Source organism: Anguilla anguilla, chromosome 6 (genome assembly GCF_013347855.1).
Source record: "Anguilla anguilla isolate fAngAng1 chromosome 6, fAngAng1.pri, whole genome shotgun sequence".
Lineage (NCBI taxonomy): Eukaryota > Metazoa > Chordata > Actinopteri > Anguilliformes > Anguillidae > Anguilla > Anguilla anguilla.
Genome location: NC_049206.1, coordinates 61,240,289 through 61,257,788, shown reverse-complemented (window position 1 = coordinate 61,257,788; position 17,500 = coordinate 61,240,289). Strand labels below are relative to the sequence as shown.

Genomic DNA, 17,500 nt, shown 5'->3' with positions numbered 1-17,500 from the left:
TGCTCTAGCTGTTGAATGAGGTGTGCTTTGTTAGGGTTGAAATGAAAACTTGCAGGATGGTAGATTTCCAGGAACAGGGTTGGGTAACCACTGAGATAGAGAATAGATACTTGAATGCGTGTCTGAACACTGTACGCACACTGTAACTGGAGCAGTTTCTGTAACAGGTTAACAGGTGTTACCTGCACAGGTAAAAACTACATGTGGAGTTATAAGAAGTACTCACATCCAAAACCAAAATGTTCAGGGTGTTTGGTGGAGAAGTATTTAAATAGTTACAGGATGTTTAATAACCTACAGTAAATTATATATAATAACCTACAGTGAATTATATTTAATAACCTACAATGACCTGTAATTATTGCAGTGGAAGGATTTCTCAGAAAGCTGCTGATTTGGATCGCTGAACAGTCTTGCAAAGCCTGCAAATGCCGAAATCAAGCCTGCATTTGATTATCAGTTTATCCTGTTTCTGACCACAAAAAAGAAAAAAATATCTATAAGCGTATCTTGTGATTAAATCAGAGCTGCTGTACTGAGCTGCATTCTGTCTTTAACAGACAACTTCAAATAAACAAAAAAAGAGAAAGAAAAATGAAGAAAATTTAAAAGATACATAAAAACACAGAAGTGTGCTGCTCACCCAGAATCACAGTAAATATTAAACATTAAGCAGGATAAGCAGTCCTGTGATTACTAGTGCAGTGATTAGTAGCACTGTGATTAGTAGCGCAGTGATTAGTAGCACTGTGATTAGTAGTGCAGTGATTAGTATCACGGTGATTAGTAGTGCAGTGATTAGTAGCACGGTGATTAGTAGCACTGTGATTAGTAGTGCAGTGATTAGTAGCACGTGATTAGTAGTGCAGTGATTAGTAGCACTGTGATTAGTAGTGCAGTGATTAGTAGCACAGTGATTAGTAGTGCAATGATTAGTAGCACTGTGATTAGTAGTGCAGTGATTAGTAGCACGGTGATTAGTAGCACAGTGGTTAGTAGCACTGTGATTAGTAGTGCAGTGATTAGTAGCACGGTGATTAGTAGCGCAGTGGTTAGTAGCACTGTGATTAGTAGTGCAGTGGTTAGTAGCACTGTGATTAGTAGTGCAGTGATTAGTAGCACTGTGATTAGTAGTGCAGTGGTTAGTAGCACTGTGATTAGTAGTGCAGTGGTTAGTAGCACGGTGATTAGTAGTGCAGTGATTAGTAGCGCAGTGGTTAGTAGCACTGTGATTAGTAGTGCAGTGGTTAGTAGCACTGTGATTAGTAGTGCAATGATTAGTAGCACGGTGATTAGTAGTGCAGTGATTAGTAGCGCAGTGGTTAGTAGCACTGTGATTAGTAGTGCAGTGGTTAGTAGCACGGTGATTAGTAGCGCAGTGTCCGGTTCTGTTTCTCCGTGCAGAGCTGTACCTGGAGGAGCTGAGTGACCTGGTGGAGGAGTCCAGTGTGGAATGCCAGACAGACGCGTTCCTGGACAAACCGCCCAGCCCCCTCTTCGTCCCGGCCAAGACCGGCAGAGACGTGGCCACTCAGATCGAGGATGGAGAGGTGCCTGCTACAGGGCTACACACTGCAGGGGTCTGCATGCACCGTTTAGCATTTAGCATTTAGCACATGCTTTCAGCCAGTACCGTTTGCAGAAGGTGCTTTCAGCATGGCTGGAGAGCCAGTGCTAGAGATGAGCATCTCTGCAGTCAGGTCAGTGCCATGGTACAGGTGTGTGTCACAGCGCAGAGAGACGAGGGTCAGGGGTTTCTCATGTGAGCTGGTAATGCAGCCATAACACACATAAGCTCTCTAATGCTCTTCTTCTCTCCTAAGCATTGCGGGTGGGGGATGGGGGGCAGGGTGTCACCATGGTAACGTGTGAAGCTGTCCCCTCGCCGTTTCAGCTTTGATGTGGACTGATGTGGAACACGGAACATAGAATGCGGAACGCAGAACGCCGAGCCTGGAACACAGAACATGGAACACGTGGGCTGCTGAATGCCACAGAGGATAACATGTACCGTGAATCCACTCAGTGCTTTGCAAAACTCAGAAGAACAGATCATGGAACAATAAAAAGTTATTAAGTACTGTGTCTTAGGTGCAAAAACAGAAGAAAAGAGAAAATGTTGTCAAATTCCTTTTGTCTCTGAATTGTACTTATGGTGAGAAGCACAAACACACAGGTGTGTGAGCATACTGGCTCAGTACGCTGGGGGTTTCGCCTGTGCTGCAGACTGGGCCGTGTGCACAGGCAGAACGCCACCCTCAGGTTAGAGGCATGTCTGGTCTCCAGGGCGACGCACCTGGTTTGGAACCCTGGGCTGGTCTCCGGGGTGACGAGCCTGGTTGGCAGCAGGTGGACTGGATGAGCTGCTGGGATGTCCACTGCAGTAACAGAAGGCCCTCCCCTGCTCCTGTCTGCAGTACAGAAGGCCCTCCCCTGCTCCTGTCTGCAGTACAGAAGGCCCTGCATGCACATGCTGTGGAGTAATGGCGGCCTGAGGTTTTATCCACCCGCTAGGATCTCCTCTGGATTCTGTGAGGCCTCCAGCCCAGTCTCATCCTCTTAACAAAACAGAACAAAGCCAGCAGGATGGACAGACAGACAGGCTGTCAACCCCACCCCACCCCACCCCCCAACAACCAGCCCCTATCCCCACCTACTACCCCCCTTCCCAGCCTGCGTGTGAGATGGTGGACAGGCAGGATTTAAAGCTTGTGTCTGACTCTCTCTCTCTTTGCTGAATTCTCTCTTGCTGTCATTCTGTGGCCCTCCTGTCCCAGGCAGTGTGGGAGTGGGCAGTGTACCACCCCACTGGGCTGGGGGGGGGGGGGGGCCTGGGGGGGGTCTCCCTGTGCTGTGGGGGTGGTGGCTGTTGGGTTTGACATACATGTCTCGCCCCCCACCCCCCACCCCCGTTCGCAGCTGTTTGACTTTGACCTGGAGGTGCGCCCCCTGCTGGAGACGCTGGTGGGGAAGACGGTGGAGCAGTCTCTGCTGGAGGTGATGGAGGAGGAGGAGCTGGCCAGCCTGCGGGCCCAGCAGCGAGCCTACGAGGAGCTGCACAACCTGGAGCTGGTGGAGGCGCAGAGGCTGGAGGAGAGGGAGCGGCGCCACCGCCAGGAGAAGGTAGGGTACTGCGCCCTGCCCTTCCTGCAAACTGCCTGCTAAATAACCCCCCCCCTGCACAGACACCTCCCTCCAGACTCCAGAATGAGTGCAGGTGTGGTTCTCTCGCGCCTCTCTGGGCTCCTGGAGGCGTTGAGGTCAGACAGGGCGATGAGAGAGAGAGGCTGCACCAGCAGGCCACAGCAGAAGAGGAAGAGAGTAGGGTCTCTGTCAGAGCAGGAAGGGGAAGTGATGTACGCGTTCGCTAAGGGCCAATCAGAGCACTTCCACAGAGGGCCGCGTTCAACGCTGTCGACATCGCCCTGGCGACAGGTCAGTAGCAGGGTTAGATTTGGATTTGAAGTGTTCTGGTAATAAAGACTGCAGTGCACTGAGTAGATATGATCACCTGTTCCTAAGCCTGGAACTTAAACTACATTTTCCAGAGTGCACTGCAGCCCAGTTCTGAGTCAGGCTGCACACAGCACTGCTTGGGGAGTCTATGTTCATGACCACTGGGGAGGCAAGGGGTTGCAGGTTCATATCTCTGCTGTGTACAGGGAGACTGCACTGTTGCAGATTTATGCAAGGCGGCTATTTCTGAGCGGCTCAAATCACCTTCGGTCAGATGTATGATTCAATAGCAGAATGAATGAATCAGTCAATGAATGACTGCAATTATGAATGAATGAATGAATGACTTCATTCATTATGACAGTTAACGATAAAAAACCCTCTCCCACTCTCTTTCCCTCTCTCTCTCCCTCTCCTTCTATCTCTTCCCCCCCCTCCCTCCGTCTCCCCCCTTCCCTCTCCCCCTCTCCCCCCCTCTCTCCCACCCTGCCCCCCCCCCCTCCCCACACACACAGGAGCGCAGGCTGCGGCAGCAGAGGGAGGTGTTGCGGAAGGAGAGGGAGACGGTGGAGAAGATGGCGGCTCGGGCCTTTGCTCAGCAGTACCTGGTGGACCTGCTCCCGTCCGTCTACACCACGCTGCGGGACCACGGGTTCTTCTACGACCCCGTGGAGAGAGGTGGGCCGCCCCCTTCCCCAAAACAGCTCCACAGGCCACGCTCTTGTCTGAGGGAGGGGCTGCAGTGACATGTTTACCTCATATTTACCCTCTAGTAGACTAATTCATTATTTGACAGGCCAATGGAAATCATAGCAGAATGTTACTTTATAGAGTAATCAGAACACAGAGCCTATGTGATGTTTTCTGTCTGTTCCCAGAATTAATTTTTTAAGCCACCCTCCTGGCGCTGTTCTCTCTCTTTCTGACCTGCAGACGTGGAGACTGGGTTCCTCCCCTGGGTGATGACACAAGTAAACGGAAATTTGGAGAAACGATGCGTAGGGAGGGCTGTTCTGGACAGTGAGTGCTCCCTACGTTACGTTTATACGTCTCCAGGCTGAGGTGTTTCTCCCTTGATGGCTACAGATGTGCAGTGATATGGACTGTGTTTGACATGAAGGACCACTGTATCTGGAGCTTACTGAGTGTTTTATTTAGACGTTATTACTGCATCAGACAGGAAAGGCCAAAGATGTTTTGCCAGCTGGCTGTGCTGCCAGCTGTGCTTCCAGGATCTGGTGTGGTGAAGACTTTACTTATGGTATCACAGTAATGAGAAACAGCATTCGTTAGTCTGTGAGCTAATTTTGTTGTCCACATTTTTCCTAGCTCAGTGCCGCCATCTAGTGGCTGAAAACTTCCCAGCAGTGAAACACATTTAATTTTTAATTGAGCCACATGCATTTAGAGCAGTGATATGTTGTCCTCTCTTGAGGAGCCTGCTGGTTCACCTGCCTCACAGTTCCTGCGCAGTGCAGTTCCCCTGCGCAGTGCCCCTGCGCAGTGCCCCTGTCAGTGTGCCTCTCCCTTCTCTTCCAGTGCTCATCCGTGACGTCACCCAGCGCAAGTCCCACCTCTTCCAGCAGATGGCGCACATGTCATCCGATCCCAGCTGAGCAAACCAACCACAGCCACCGGCCAGCCATTTAATAAACAGATTTATGATTCTGGCAGGCTGTGCATGTCAGTTTTCTGCACACGTTTTAGGGTGACATCACACATGCTGAGTGTCAGTCACACTAATGGGGTTCATCTCAGCACTTATGTTCAGTTATCAGGCCCAGAAGGATATGTTTGGCACGGTGAAAAATTCTGAAGATGAGAGGTGGTGGGCAGATATGTGGACTGGAATCCTGCTCTCCAGGGATTGGGGATGTGATCGGACGCGGGGGAGAGGGCGGGGACGTTTACGCACACCAGAGAAATTTAAAGGTTTAGAGCGGTTTCCAGAACGTTCCGAACTCTGAGAGCCTATCAGGCGACTATCTGTTTAAGAGCGCTACGCGCTCATTCCATCAGCTGAACGCCTCACAGCCTCTAGACAGACTCAGTCACTCGCAGATCTGCAGCTTGTGAGTGATAAGAGGAGAGGCTGCGTATGACAGCCATGTTATCTTTGGCCTGCTCGGCTGGGCTGCGGGCAGCGATGCAGACGCCACCATTTTGTGTCTCTCTGCAGTGACGACGGCACACCGAAGAAGACGACGTGGCACGTGCACCTGATTAGATTCAAATCACAAACTGATAGTGTCTTCACCCCATAGACTGTAGAAAAATACGGAGCAAGTCACTGTGACGTCACCCATTGACTCTCCATGGGCTTGGTGAAAACCCTGGAAGTCTAGTTTGTGGGCGCCGCCATGTTGCACAAATTGAAGCCAGAGACTGCGCAGTACGGAAAATGGGGACCCTTATATGGGCATGAAGTCCGGTCATCCACTAAGCGCGTGAGCTACTGTAACGCAAACTGTTCCTGATTCATCCACAAAATATTGCCGTCCAAATAACACAATAACTTAAACTGGCACTTGGGCCCATGGGGAGACATTGTGACGACATTTTCCTGTGGGGAAAAAAAATTATGGACTTAATATTTTGACTGTATTGTTACCATTGACGTGCATTGAAACGGGTGGCTGAAACACCTATACTGGAGCCAACCGCAGTGGTGCTAGTGAGCAACGTCTCTCAACCGGAGTGAGCTTCAGAAACACAGCCCGGGTTTGGCCGCTTGGTCTTGACTTAAAGACTTGATAAAGAGACCGTCCAGCCTGCTGGTCTCCCGAGAGAGAGGGCGTGGCCGGTAGCAGGTGCAGTATTTTACGCGGCAGTGAGAAATGCGCGTGGCAGAGCTATGTGGGCTGCAGGCGCTAACCCGTGCGTGCGCAGCTGCTGCTGATCGAGCACAGAATGTTGGGCAGGGGCGTCTGCGCTCCCCACTGCAGCCGGATCGCCCCAGACATTCTGCAGATGCCCTGACTCAGAAATTAAAGTCTGAGGTGTGGAGGGTAAAACGGGAGGGGGCCCAGGACTGTCCCTTGGGGAACCCCTGGACTGCTCTGCCCTTCCATTCAGGCTATCAGTGATCTGGCATGTTGGGGGGGGGGGAGTTGGGGGGGGACCCACCTGCTCAGGGGGGGTCAGGAGTGGTCCGCTTGTTCTGAGCTTCTCTCAGCAACGTACGCTGCGCAGTGCTGAACTCACTGCGCAAATCAGAAACCGTGAGCTTCACTGAACTGCAGGATGTTTTCCACAACATGGAGACCCTTTCCTGCAGGTCATCACACCCCTTCAGCACACTCAGGCTGACCCTCGGGCTGATCCTCAGGTCAATCTTAAGGTTGATCCTCAGGTTGATCCTCAGGTTGATCCTCGGGCTGATCCTAAGGCTGATCCTCAGGTTGATCCTAAGGCTGATCCCCCAGTGATGGACAGACTAACAGAGGGTGCTAATCTGTGTAAACAACACCTGTGCAGGTTAATAAATGTAAAAATAAACATTTAAAATTGCACTCAATTATAATTAAGATCACATGATCACTGTGATGCACTGACTGCTGTGGAATTACAGGCAGCGGAACAGGAGAGAAGGACAGGTGGACATTACAGGACAGGTGGACATTATGGGACAGGTGGACATTACCGGACAGGTGGCCAGTAGAGCTCTGGGAAAACAGCTTTACCTGGCAGTGCAGATACGCTACCAGGGTTTGTGAAGTCATCATTTGTGAAGCTACCAGGGTTTGTGAAGTGCAGATATGCTACCAGGGTTTGTGAAGTCTACCAGGGTTTGTGAAATCAATAGTCACAAAAAAATCCCAAACCCAGTTATGACATCACCTGCCATACAAAGAAAGCACACCTATACACCTCACCCAGAATAAGAAATAAAACTATCAATGTGAACGCAACAATTTAAATTCCCCCATATATACAAATTATTTTAAATATATCTATAAATAATTTTTAAAAATACAAGATCAAGAAAAAAAGTACAAATTTGCCCCCAAAAATGTAATTATTGCATTTTTTTCTGAGAAAACTGTCTAAACTCGAAATGTTTTGATGAGAAAAGGGACTAAATGCGAGCTCAACTCCACAAATTCGAAACCAATGAAAATCCAGCACAATGTTTGGCTGACAAGAGTCAAACCCGGAAGCCCTGATTACGTGCGCGTGCTACCCTTCGAGCAGGAAAGCGTCAGGTACGACAGCCTACAAATGACGCAGGTACGCTCTGCACCTGAACACACGCGCCTCTCCCCTTACTGTTACCTGCTGTCTGTTTTGTTTGGGTTTACGGCAGCGTTTTACTGTGTCAGTGGGCACGACGTCATTTGCATTTTCCAAAGCAAATGAAGCAATGTTGTCCCAGAAACGGTACCCACACACCTCTGCAAATGAGTCCACAAACAAGACTGCCGCTTTATCACATGGGCAATTCCCCGTGCTTTCCGCGTTCAGAATAAATCATGGTGTTTAGGGTAATTCGGCATACCAAATTACCCTAAACACGTACAGTACAGTTATATTATGTATTTTTCCAGTAGGTAATTCGAATATATCGAATATAAAGCCTACTCAAAGATGGGGTTTTACATTAGCTGCATACATTTACTGCATAGCCATCACGTTTTGAAGCTTTAGATAAATCTGTACTGAACAGTGAAAGTAAACTTTGAAAGACCAATTAAGGTTTTAAGATAAATATTATTTGCGCAATTTCCCGTCTATTCGCGAATTTCTCAACATTAAGTTACGCCTGAAGTCATCAAACGGCCGGCCAGCGAGCGCTGGGCTCGGCACACTCAGCTCTCACTCGTGAACCTGTCGCTCGCAGGTTAATATCGCAATGGTGGAAATGACCTTAAATATATACGGTTCTATTTTAATCCCACTCTGCTATTGGTCAGGTTCCAATTATGAAACCTCCCAAGCTAGTTTGCAGTTCCAACGGGTTTGGACCATGGGCGTGTGCTAGCGACGCACGCCGTGACTCAAACATTGTTTAAATGCCCCTCCCAGCTCTGGCAAATCTGTCGCGGTAGTCTAAGGCTTGCATCATAGTTTCCTGATGAGAGTGTCATGTTTAAGGCTTTAAGGCATTCTTCTGACTGAATGTCTGTTTATCACGTAAAAGTTTCACGAACAATATAACCTCGACAGGTAATTGAACTGAATGGGACACAATGTCACGGCAGCAAATATTTCCAGTGAATCATATTTTACCTGCTCAAAAAGTGATGTTTATAACTATATCATACTTAGTTCATCAGACAAACGGTCTTAACTGTCAAACCAGTTGTCTGTCTAACGGCAATGTTCATTTACCCTTTAATTTTGCCAGTAGGTTTAATATGCATGATATGACGCGTGATCAGATTAGGCCGTATTTGATGAATGGGCATGATCACTGTTTTAAATGTAGGCTATTGGGACGCACCAGAATCATAGCAACGACCCACGGGCCAAAATATTAAAGTTCCCAGATGAGAAGATATAGGTAGAGGTTTTTCCTATAGCTACCACGAATCCTGTTACAACCGGGTATTGTATAGAACTGATCTTTACACAGTAAGGCATTACTGGCGTTTAAAGATGGGCCTGAGATTGCACAAAGCTTTGGGTACAATAAAAGCAGCATAAAAGAGAAGAACGAACAGCAATATACAAAAGGAAATTATACATAGAATAAACACAAAGAAAATTCAAAGAACTGAGCACTATAAAAGTAAAACACAATAAAAACAATGAGGAAATAATAAAACAGTAGGCCAGTGTTGAAACCCAGTGATTAAAAAGGGGAAAAGCACAGCTAATAGCTATCAGTCATTAAAGAAAAAAAGTGAGAAGAAAACACGAGAAAACTGTTTGAACTTTTATTTATTTATTTATTTTTTTAAAGCAAAATGGGCCTTTTTTTTACAATTAATGTTTAGTGTGCCAGCCGCTCTGGCAAAGTGTGATCTAAGACAGTAATAGTGAATGTGATCATTATTTTTCAAACGCAGCTTGCTCTGGTACGGGTCCCGGGCAGGAGTCGCTGTTGTCAGCCTGACGGTGACAAACGGGAAGCCGCCGAGGCTGCGGGGCCGTAGAAATGAACAGAAAGCGCAACAAAGCGAAGGTCAGCCATATTGCGCGACTCCAGCAGAGCGAGGGGAGTTTCCGCGGCTGCTCGTCAACACCGACGCCGCTAAAACCATACCTGCCCTGGTAAGACCAGCGAAAAAAAGTTTCGCCTAAAAATGTTAAAACATTTGTGGTAACCTTAGTGCACAGTCCGATACGGGATTCTAGCGAACTGCTTTGTTTTGCACTTGTGAGATTTAGGATCTGAAACAGAAAATCTCTCAACAGGTGTTCCTAGGATTAGCCTATTGAGGGATGTGGCTCGCTGGCTAAACGGAGCACTCGGCAGAAACCGAGCTAGCCAACGAGGCCGATTTGAATGTTTGTTTGTTTAAGAAAGCGGGGGGAAAAACTAAATCGCTTGCCAGATTTTTGGGATTTTAACTAGAAAAGCCATGCTTTGGGCTCGACAAACGTGGCAGAGGGATAGATAGTGCTTTCCAGATCAACCGGTGAAGTTTGAAATCTGGTTTGGACAGTAGAAGAGATTCGTGCCTGTTCCATTGCTAGATATTTATTCAAAGTGGAAAAATCTGTTAGCTTCTCACATTTCATTGTGCGATGCATTTTTTTCCAGATAGTCATAGCAGAAGCAAGCCACGAAGTTGAATTTGACGTGTAGCCTACTCTAAAAATAAATGAATACAAACGAACGAGTTAAAGTGTGTAATTATCTGGCCAGTTTATTTGCAGTGCTATGGAACATGGCTAACCAGACCAGTAAAGAAGAAATAAGCATTTTGCAAATATTTCTAGGCTCCTCTTCAACATTATGAAATCAGTAAGGTGCAGTGACTACTGTTCTTTAACAGCGTTCTCGATGGGATACTGCTGTTGCGTGTCAGAACCGACGGATAGGGACTGGATTTGTTGTTCGTTTAGTGTAGCTATTCCCTTAATAACATCAGTTTAGTCTCGCCGGGGTTCCTTAAAAGGGTGGGGACGGACAGACTTTTAAAAAATTTAAATATTGCACGGATACTCTGGCTTTTTCGCCCATGGGTGAGGCCGTGATTAATCAGGTATCTAATAATGATTCATAGATACACCCGGAATCCGAACGCGCTCATTCTATCGCACAGGTTTTTAAAGAAGGTGTAGGCAGTCTGTCCTCGCCAAGGTGTGCGAAACTCGTTCCTCCTCTTTTCTCTATTCTTTCAGCGGAAGGTGGTGCAGACAGATTTCTGCCTGAAGTATCGAACGACAGTTTTCCGGACCTTTGTACGACTTTGAGAACGGACCCAAAATGCCCAAACCAGTAAGTATATGGTTACTTATAGTAAGTATATGTACGTACGTATATGTGGGCCTTCTTACTGTATGCTGTATGTAATCCAGAAATGCCAGTGGCGTTAGCGAAACGGTGGTTAAGATACTGTTCTAATCATACGGGAAGGATCTTTTTTTTCGGTTTTGAACAGGGAAACTCGTGCTTAAAAAGGTTTGACTTTTGCGTAATATCTGCTCCTGGGTGGTTACTTAACAAATAAAAAATGGTGATAAACTTGGCATTCCACTAATTGGATAACACTCTTTTAACCAGTCTTTTTAGCTGCTGATTTTAGTAGTTTTTAGCTCCTGAATTAGGAGAGACATTCTTCACTTTTATGGTAGACTAGGCGACTCATGGATGTTCAGATCCAGAGAGTGATGAATTTGAGTGGGTTTGTCATGTTTGGCATAACTTTTCAGACACTCGTTTCCAGAGTGCAGTTTAAAGGTAAAGAGGGTATATATTGTGGCTCATTAATAATGAAGTTTCTGTATTCATGATTTATTTGTGGCGCATGTTGTTTCCAGACATACACATGGTGGGTTTATTGCAGAGTTTAGGCCCCGGTTGTCTGGCCTATCTTTTGCTGCTCACTTGTAAAAATGGCTCCATTGTTGCGCTGTTCATATTTTCCCCCATTATAAACAATGCGGTACAGGCGGTCCTTCAAAGACAGGGTTTTAATTGTCACCAAGTCCTGCAGAGGAATGGCAGTGAATCACTTTTATGACACCTTCATTCTTTTCAATTCAGAGACACAAATGACATGTGAGTGACGAATAAGATATGCTGATATAATGGTAAAAGATGTCCCCGTGTCACCAAACTGCCCTGCTGAATATTCTGCGTTGAAATCAAAGGGTGGGCTTATCGATAAACCGTTACAGTTTGGGGGGGTTGGTTTTGAAAAGAATAATGTTTGGTCTGTGACACTTGGTTGAAATCTTTTCCTCAAGTCAGTATGTTCTAGCTGTGGGACTTGGAGCTATGTTCTAGCTGTGGGACTTGGAGCTATGTTCTAGCTGTGGGACTTGGAGCTATGTTCTAGCTGTGGGACTTGGAGCTATGTTCTAGCTGTGGGACTTGGAGCCTGAGGTTCTGAGCTTGTTTTTGGTCTGTTTCGTGTGGTATTTGTGCTGTTGTGCCCGTTGCCATGGCAGTGATGTCATCACTCTGGTGGTGGCTGCTTAATGGCATGGTGTCGCTCAGTTATAAGTGCAGTGGTATAGAGCCTGACGTTGGCTTTAAAAATGCAGAACTGGGGCGCACGAATGACCTTTCACCTTTCCTATTACTGCTGGATGAAATAAATCGGGACCAGACGACGGGTTTGACGTTTCCGAACGGGGACCGCCCGTGAGATCCATTAGCATCAGCGCCACGTTGGGGCTTATTGCGTTTGGTGATCTGATATCAATAAAGATTTGGGATTCAAAGTCGTCGTCTCCACCTCCTACGCCAGTCGTGTTAAAATGAGAGAACACGGGGGAAAGGTTGGCCTCAGAACATGGATCTGTGTCAGTCCAGGGGCTGTAGGGGTCGGGCCGGTGGCAATGCTGTATGAGCTCACTGGCTGTGAGTCAGACTTTACGGACACTACTGAGGCACGGGGGGGGGGGGGGGGGGCATGGATTCTCACTATGGTTAAAATATTTAAAAGGGTGGGGGAGGGGTCTGAACTTTGAAACGCATTGATTGGTTAAGATTGGAAAAGCAGTTTTGGTGAAGGGTGCCCACATTCAGCAGCGAGACTCAGAAGCTCATTCTGTGTAATTAATTCTCTCAGTGTAGAGAGCGAGGAAGACGAGTGTGTTCTGTCATGAAGGCTTCTTCCTGGCGGCTCTCTGAGGTGTGCAGTGCACTCTGGGATGGCGTGTTGGGAGTCCGCTGACGTTGGCGCGCGGGTTATTGTGGCAGCCCGCGGTCGCCGCGCGTCTCTGCGACAGGTGTGGCTTTGATCCGCCTGTTCGGGCTTTTCTGTTCCGCGTCTGAAGCTCATTGTGACACTCATTTGTTCGCCTGAATAATTGATCGGTCTGAGGCCTGTTCATCTCCGGGGAGCCTTGTTTAAAGACCGCACAGGAGCAGCTGCACCCAACATGGTGCCCGAGGGGGGCGGAGCTTAAACTGAGGTGGTCGGCGTCCTGTAACCAGCCGGGTGATGTTCAGCCCGTTAGCTGTCTGCTCTAACTCAGCCATCAGACGATGTGATTTATTTATTTTTTTTTTGCCTGACTTTTTTGATTAATTGCAGAGCACTAATATCTGAGTGTCTGCTGGTGTTCGGCCTTGTGGCTGAACTCTCTGGTGCTATTGGCTGTCAGAGGCAGCCCAGAGGGGAACGCAGTGAAGCCCCAGAAAACTGCTCTGGGTCTCCCTAAATCTGCCCTGGCAGGCAGGAGGGCAGGACGACTCACCTGCGGTGGGAATCTAGATTTAGCCAATAGCAGAGCTCAAACGTAAACTGACACCTGTGTTGTGATTTGGTTCAGTAAGTACTGGTCATATGGGAACCGGTGCCATAGTGGTACCAGGTTTCAGTACACAACCTTACTCTACTGCAAATGAAATTCAGTATGACTGCAGTGTAGTGCAGCCGGTAGGGAACTGGACTGAGCTGCAGGTTTGATTCCCAGGTGGGGCATTGCCATCGTGTTCTTCAGTAAATGTCCAGGGGTATAAGTGGGGTGCGTGTTAGTGTTTGTACATGTCCAGGGGTATAAGTGGGGTGCGTGTTAGTGTTTGTAAATGTCCAGGGGTATAAGTGGGGTGCGTGTTAGTGTTTGTGAATGTCCAGGGGTATAAGTGGGGTGCGTGTTAGTGTTTGTAAATGTCCAGGGGTATAAGTGGGGTGCGTGTTAGTGTTTGTAAATGTTCAGGGGTATAAGTGGGGTGCGTGTTAGTGTTTGTAAATGTCCAGGGGTATAAGTGGGGTGCGTGTTAGTGTTTGTAAATGTCCAGGGGTAAAAGTGGGGTGCGTGTTAGTGTTTGTAAATGTCCAGGGCTGTAAGTGGGGTGCGTGTTAGTGTTTGTAAATGTCCAGGGGTATAAGTGGGGTGCGTGTTAGTGTTTGTAAATGTCCAGGGGTATAAGTGGGGTGCGTGTTAGTGTTTGTAAATGTCCAGGGGTATAAGTGGGGTGCGTGTTAGGGTTTGTAAATGTCCAGGGCTATAAGTGTGGTGCGTGCTCGCGCTTGCTCTGCGAGTCTCTCTGGGCTCCAGCGGATCGGCTGTAAGTGCAGCCTGCCTTTGAGATGCGCCGTTAGCGTGGAGCCGCTAACAGGAACAGGGAGCGGGCGTGCCCCCCCCCCCCGCCTCTCCGCGGCCCAGCGGTCCGTCCGCGCGTCCGTCAGCACGTTGGCGTGAGCGCAGCCTCACAGTCGCGGGTTTCGCAGGTTTTGTTCTCGCCACCACCGCCCGTCTCTCAGCACAGCGTGAGCTCCGAATTAAACTGTGCGAATGACGCCTGACTCCGCCCACACTCAAGCATGGCCAATTAAACTGTGCGAATGACGCCTGACTCCGCCCACGGTCCTCATGATGGGTGTGTTTATGTCGCAGGTTCTCTGTTGGTCAGAGAACCCTCCTCTGGGAGGGGGGAGGGGTGCAGCCTGTGCCCTGTTATGTTTTATGTTTTTTGGGACACGGCTGAGACTGGTGTTTCGTGTTTCTAGCCGGGGGGGGGGGGGGGTCTGGAATGACCATTTGATACTTCCCCGTGTGCTATCGTGCTTCTACACCAACAGTCAACTTTAGAATTGTGGGAAAAGGTGTGCAGAGACAGTGCAGAGAGAGAGAGAGATGGATAAGAGAGGGGTGTAGGTACAGGGGGAGTAGAGAGAGGGGTGTAGGTACAGAGAGAGTGAGGTGTAGGTACAGAGGGAGAGATGGAGAAGAGAGAGAGTACAGAGAGGGGTGTAGAGAGAGGGGTGTTGGTGCATTAGCGTTCAGTGTGTAGCTGAGCTGTTGGGGGGGGGGGGGGGGCTCTTCTGAAAGGGAGGCCTTGTCTTATTCCCCCCCCCCCCCCCCCCCCCCAGGATACTGTTTCCTGCAGGCTTTTTTTTGTTGCATACCACGGTCGCAAGGGGAAGATCCGCAAAAACCCGGGTTCCAGTTGACTGCATGATTCGGCCTATTTGAGAATTTCAGTAGTCATAGCAGTACCAATCAACACACCCACACACACACACACATTCTCTCTCTGGCACGCACGCACGCACGCAGGCACACACACACTCTCTCACACGCATGCACTTGCGCACACACACACCCACACTCTCTCTCTCTCGCACGCACGCACGCACGCATGCAGGCACGCACACACACACTCACACGCATGCGCTCGCGCACACACACACACACTCTGTTTCTCTCACGCACGCAGGCACACTCACACACTCACACTCATGCGCTCGCGATCACACACACACACTTTGTGTTCTTTGCTCCTGTCCCCTGCCTGTTGTTCAGCTCGCTGCAGTGTCGGGCATTAAAAGGCCTGTGTTTCAGCTGCACTGTTTCATATCGGGGGCCAGCAGAGCCAAAATGGCCGCCGGTTCCCAGGCGATGACATCGTTGCCCTTTTGGGTCATTTGTGTCTTTCACCAACCCGCAGAAACCAGAATGGCCTCATATTTGCACACACCGTGCCCACTTCCTCTGTGTCTCCTGGGAATACAGCACATCCCGCCTCGGAGACCGATAAGACTGATCCACAATTATAACCCCGCCCCCTCTGACACAAGCCACGCCCATTGGCAAAACCAGGAACTGAAAACCGGAAAACCCCATCTGCAGTGAACCTGGAACCAGAGACTCCTGTTTATTGTGACAAAACTAGGAAGAAAAGCCACCCATTCTGTAATTACAACATTTTGCGGTTCTGAATCTCTACCAAACCTTAGCAGGTTTGGCTTCAGGTGACTGCCGGCTTCTGACTGGATGATGGGGAAGTGTCTTTCTGTGCCTGCTGTAAACCTGTGTACCTGTACACCTCTACACCTCTACACCTTTACACCTGTAAACCAAAAGCTCACTATAAGTCTGAACTTCTGTTTGTGGAGAGAAGTACCTGTCGCAGTTCTCAGTGCCTTATCAGTTTCAGTTCTTAGTGCGTTATCTCATTTTTCTGTTTGACAGACAGACAGACAGGCACAGGGAATCCCTTGGTCTAGTGCTTCTTTCTGATTGGTCAGTCCCTTTCATGGATGGAAGGATGAATGCTTTTCTCTTGGCTGTTCTGTGTGAAGCACAGTGAACAGCAGCAGTGGGTCGTCAGTTCGGATCCACGGGCCCGTTCCATGACTCGGGGATAGAGATCAAATCCTGAAATCAGCGGCAAACCCACAGGGGTGACTTATTCATTTCAAATTTGGTTTATATTATATTAATTTCTTGTTGATATTTATAAATTGATACTTTTTTCTTCGAAGTCCACAGGTGATGAATGTGAGTGACTCACAGGAAGTTGGGGGGGAGGGTGAGGTGTTCAGACCTGCACATTTTCTCTGTAAAACAGAAAATGAGGTCACGTGAACAAAAGTCCAAATGATTTGTTTACTCTTCTTTAAGCGGTCACTAGTTTGTATGAAATAAAACTGCCCACAATTTATGCTTTATCTACAGTGAAACATAAAAGAATTTTTGGTATTTGGTACAGTCAACAAGGAAGTGTTTGAGTGTTACTCTTCAGTGTTGAAATGTGCACTGTATTGAGTTGCAGATACTGGTTTGTTCTTGTGATGTTGTGAAAGTGCGTTCTGTTAACATTCCTTCTGAAAGAGTTACTCATTGAGTCTTATCTTCTGAAAGTGGGGAGGTGTGACCCCAACCTCACCTTTACAGGAGACATCTCTGTCACATGACCCTACTGTGTGTGTGTGTGTGTGTGTGTGTGTGTGTGTGTGTGTGTGTGTGTGAGAGAGAGAGAGAGAGAGAGAGAGAAAGTGTGCGTATGTGTGTGCGCGTGCATGTGTGCGTGCTTGTGTGTGTGTGTAAGAGAGAGAGCGAGTGAGTGAGTGAGTGTGTGCGTGTGTGTGTGAGTATGTGAGGGCCTGGTTCTCCCTTGCATTGAGCTGATTGGTTCAGATCAGTTTCCGGTTGTTAGCCTGTGACCTAAACCTCAGCCTGTTTTCTGACTGCGCTCTCTCTCGCCCCCTGCAGGTCAACGTGCGCGTCACCACCATGGACGCCGAGCTGGAGTTCGCCGTGCAGCCCAGCACCACCGGCAAACAGCTGTTCGACCAGGTCTGTTCCCCCATGCTCACCTGCGCTCACCTGCGCTCACCTTCTCCTACCATGCTAGCATTTCTTTGGGAGGACATGGCTTTGGGGAGGGCGTGGCTCTGGTGTGGGCGTGGCCCTCAGGGTTCTGCAGTTGCTGGCGTGTTTCTGTGATTCTGTTTCTGTGATGGCTGCCTGTGCAAGTGGAACGGGCTTCACCCCAGGCTCACACACAGACTTCAGGCTCCCCTCCAATACCTGCAGCCGGTCGTGTTCTGATTGGGTGTGTGTGGTCAGTCTGGTTTTGATTGGGCATGTGTGGTCGGTCGTGTTCTGATTGGGTGTGTGTGGTCAGTCTGGTTTTGATTGGGCACGTGTGGTCGGTCATGTTCTGATTGGGTGTGTGTGGTCAGTCTGG

The 17,500-nt window shown here is 48.5% G+C and overlaps 2 protein-coding genes across 5 annotated transcripts in view; both read left to right on the top strand.

Moving 5' to 3' along the window:
- rsph3 (radial spoke head 3) overlaps nucleotides 1-5,127 on the top strand; it is a 9,012-nt gene extending 3,885 nt beyond the window's left edge. Inside the window, exons 4-9 of one of the 2 annotated variants that reach the window (XM_035420838.1) lie at nucleotides 1,405-1,550; nucleotides 2,920-3,123; nucleotides 3,253-3,435; nucleotides 3,972-4,134; nucleotides 4,390-4,476; nucleotides 4,996-5,127. In XM_035420838.1, coding sequence (XP_035276729.1) covers nucleotides 1,405-1,550; nucleotides 2,920-3,123; nucleotides 3,253-3,435; nucleotides 3,972-4,134; nucleotides 4,390-4,476; nucleotides 4,996-5,072 — 860 coding nt within the window. In that variant the 3' untranslated portion in view covers nucleotides 5,073-5,127. The remainder of the gene's footprint in view (nucleotides 1-1,404; nucleotides 1,551-2,919; nucleotides 3,124-3,252; nucleotides 3,436-3,971; nucleotides 4,135-4,389; nucleotides 4,477-4,995) is intronic. The other variant, XM_035420839.1, reaches the window with a different exon arrangement.
- A 4,342-nt stretch (nucleotides 5,128-9,469) lies between these two features.
- Nucleotides 9,470-17,500, top strand: part of ezrb (ezrin b) — a 25,093-nt gene continuing 17,062 nt past the window's right edge. Inside the window, exons 1-3 of one of the 3 annotated variants that reach the window (XM_035424214.1) lie at nucleotides 9,470-9,672; nucleotides 10,753-10,846; nucleotides 17,023-17,106. In XM_035424214.1, the coding sequence (XP_035280105.1) occupies nucleotides 10,835-10,846; nucleotides 17,023-17,106 (96 nt within the window). In that variant the 5' untranslated portion in view covers nucleotides 9,470-9,672; nucleotides 10,753-10,834. Of the gene's footprint in view, nucleotides 9,673-10,588; nucleotides 10,611-10,749; nucleotides 10,847-17,022; nucleotides 17,107-17,500 lie in introns of those variants that run through there. The other 2 variants (XM_035424213.1, XM_035424215.1) reach the window with 2 other exon arrangements.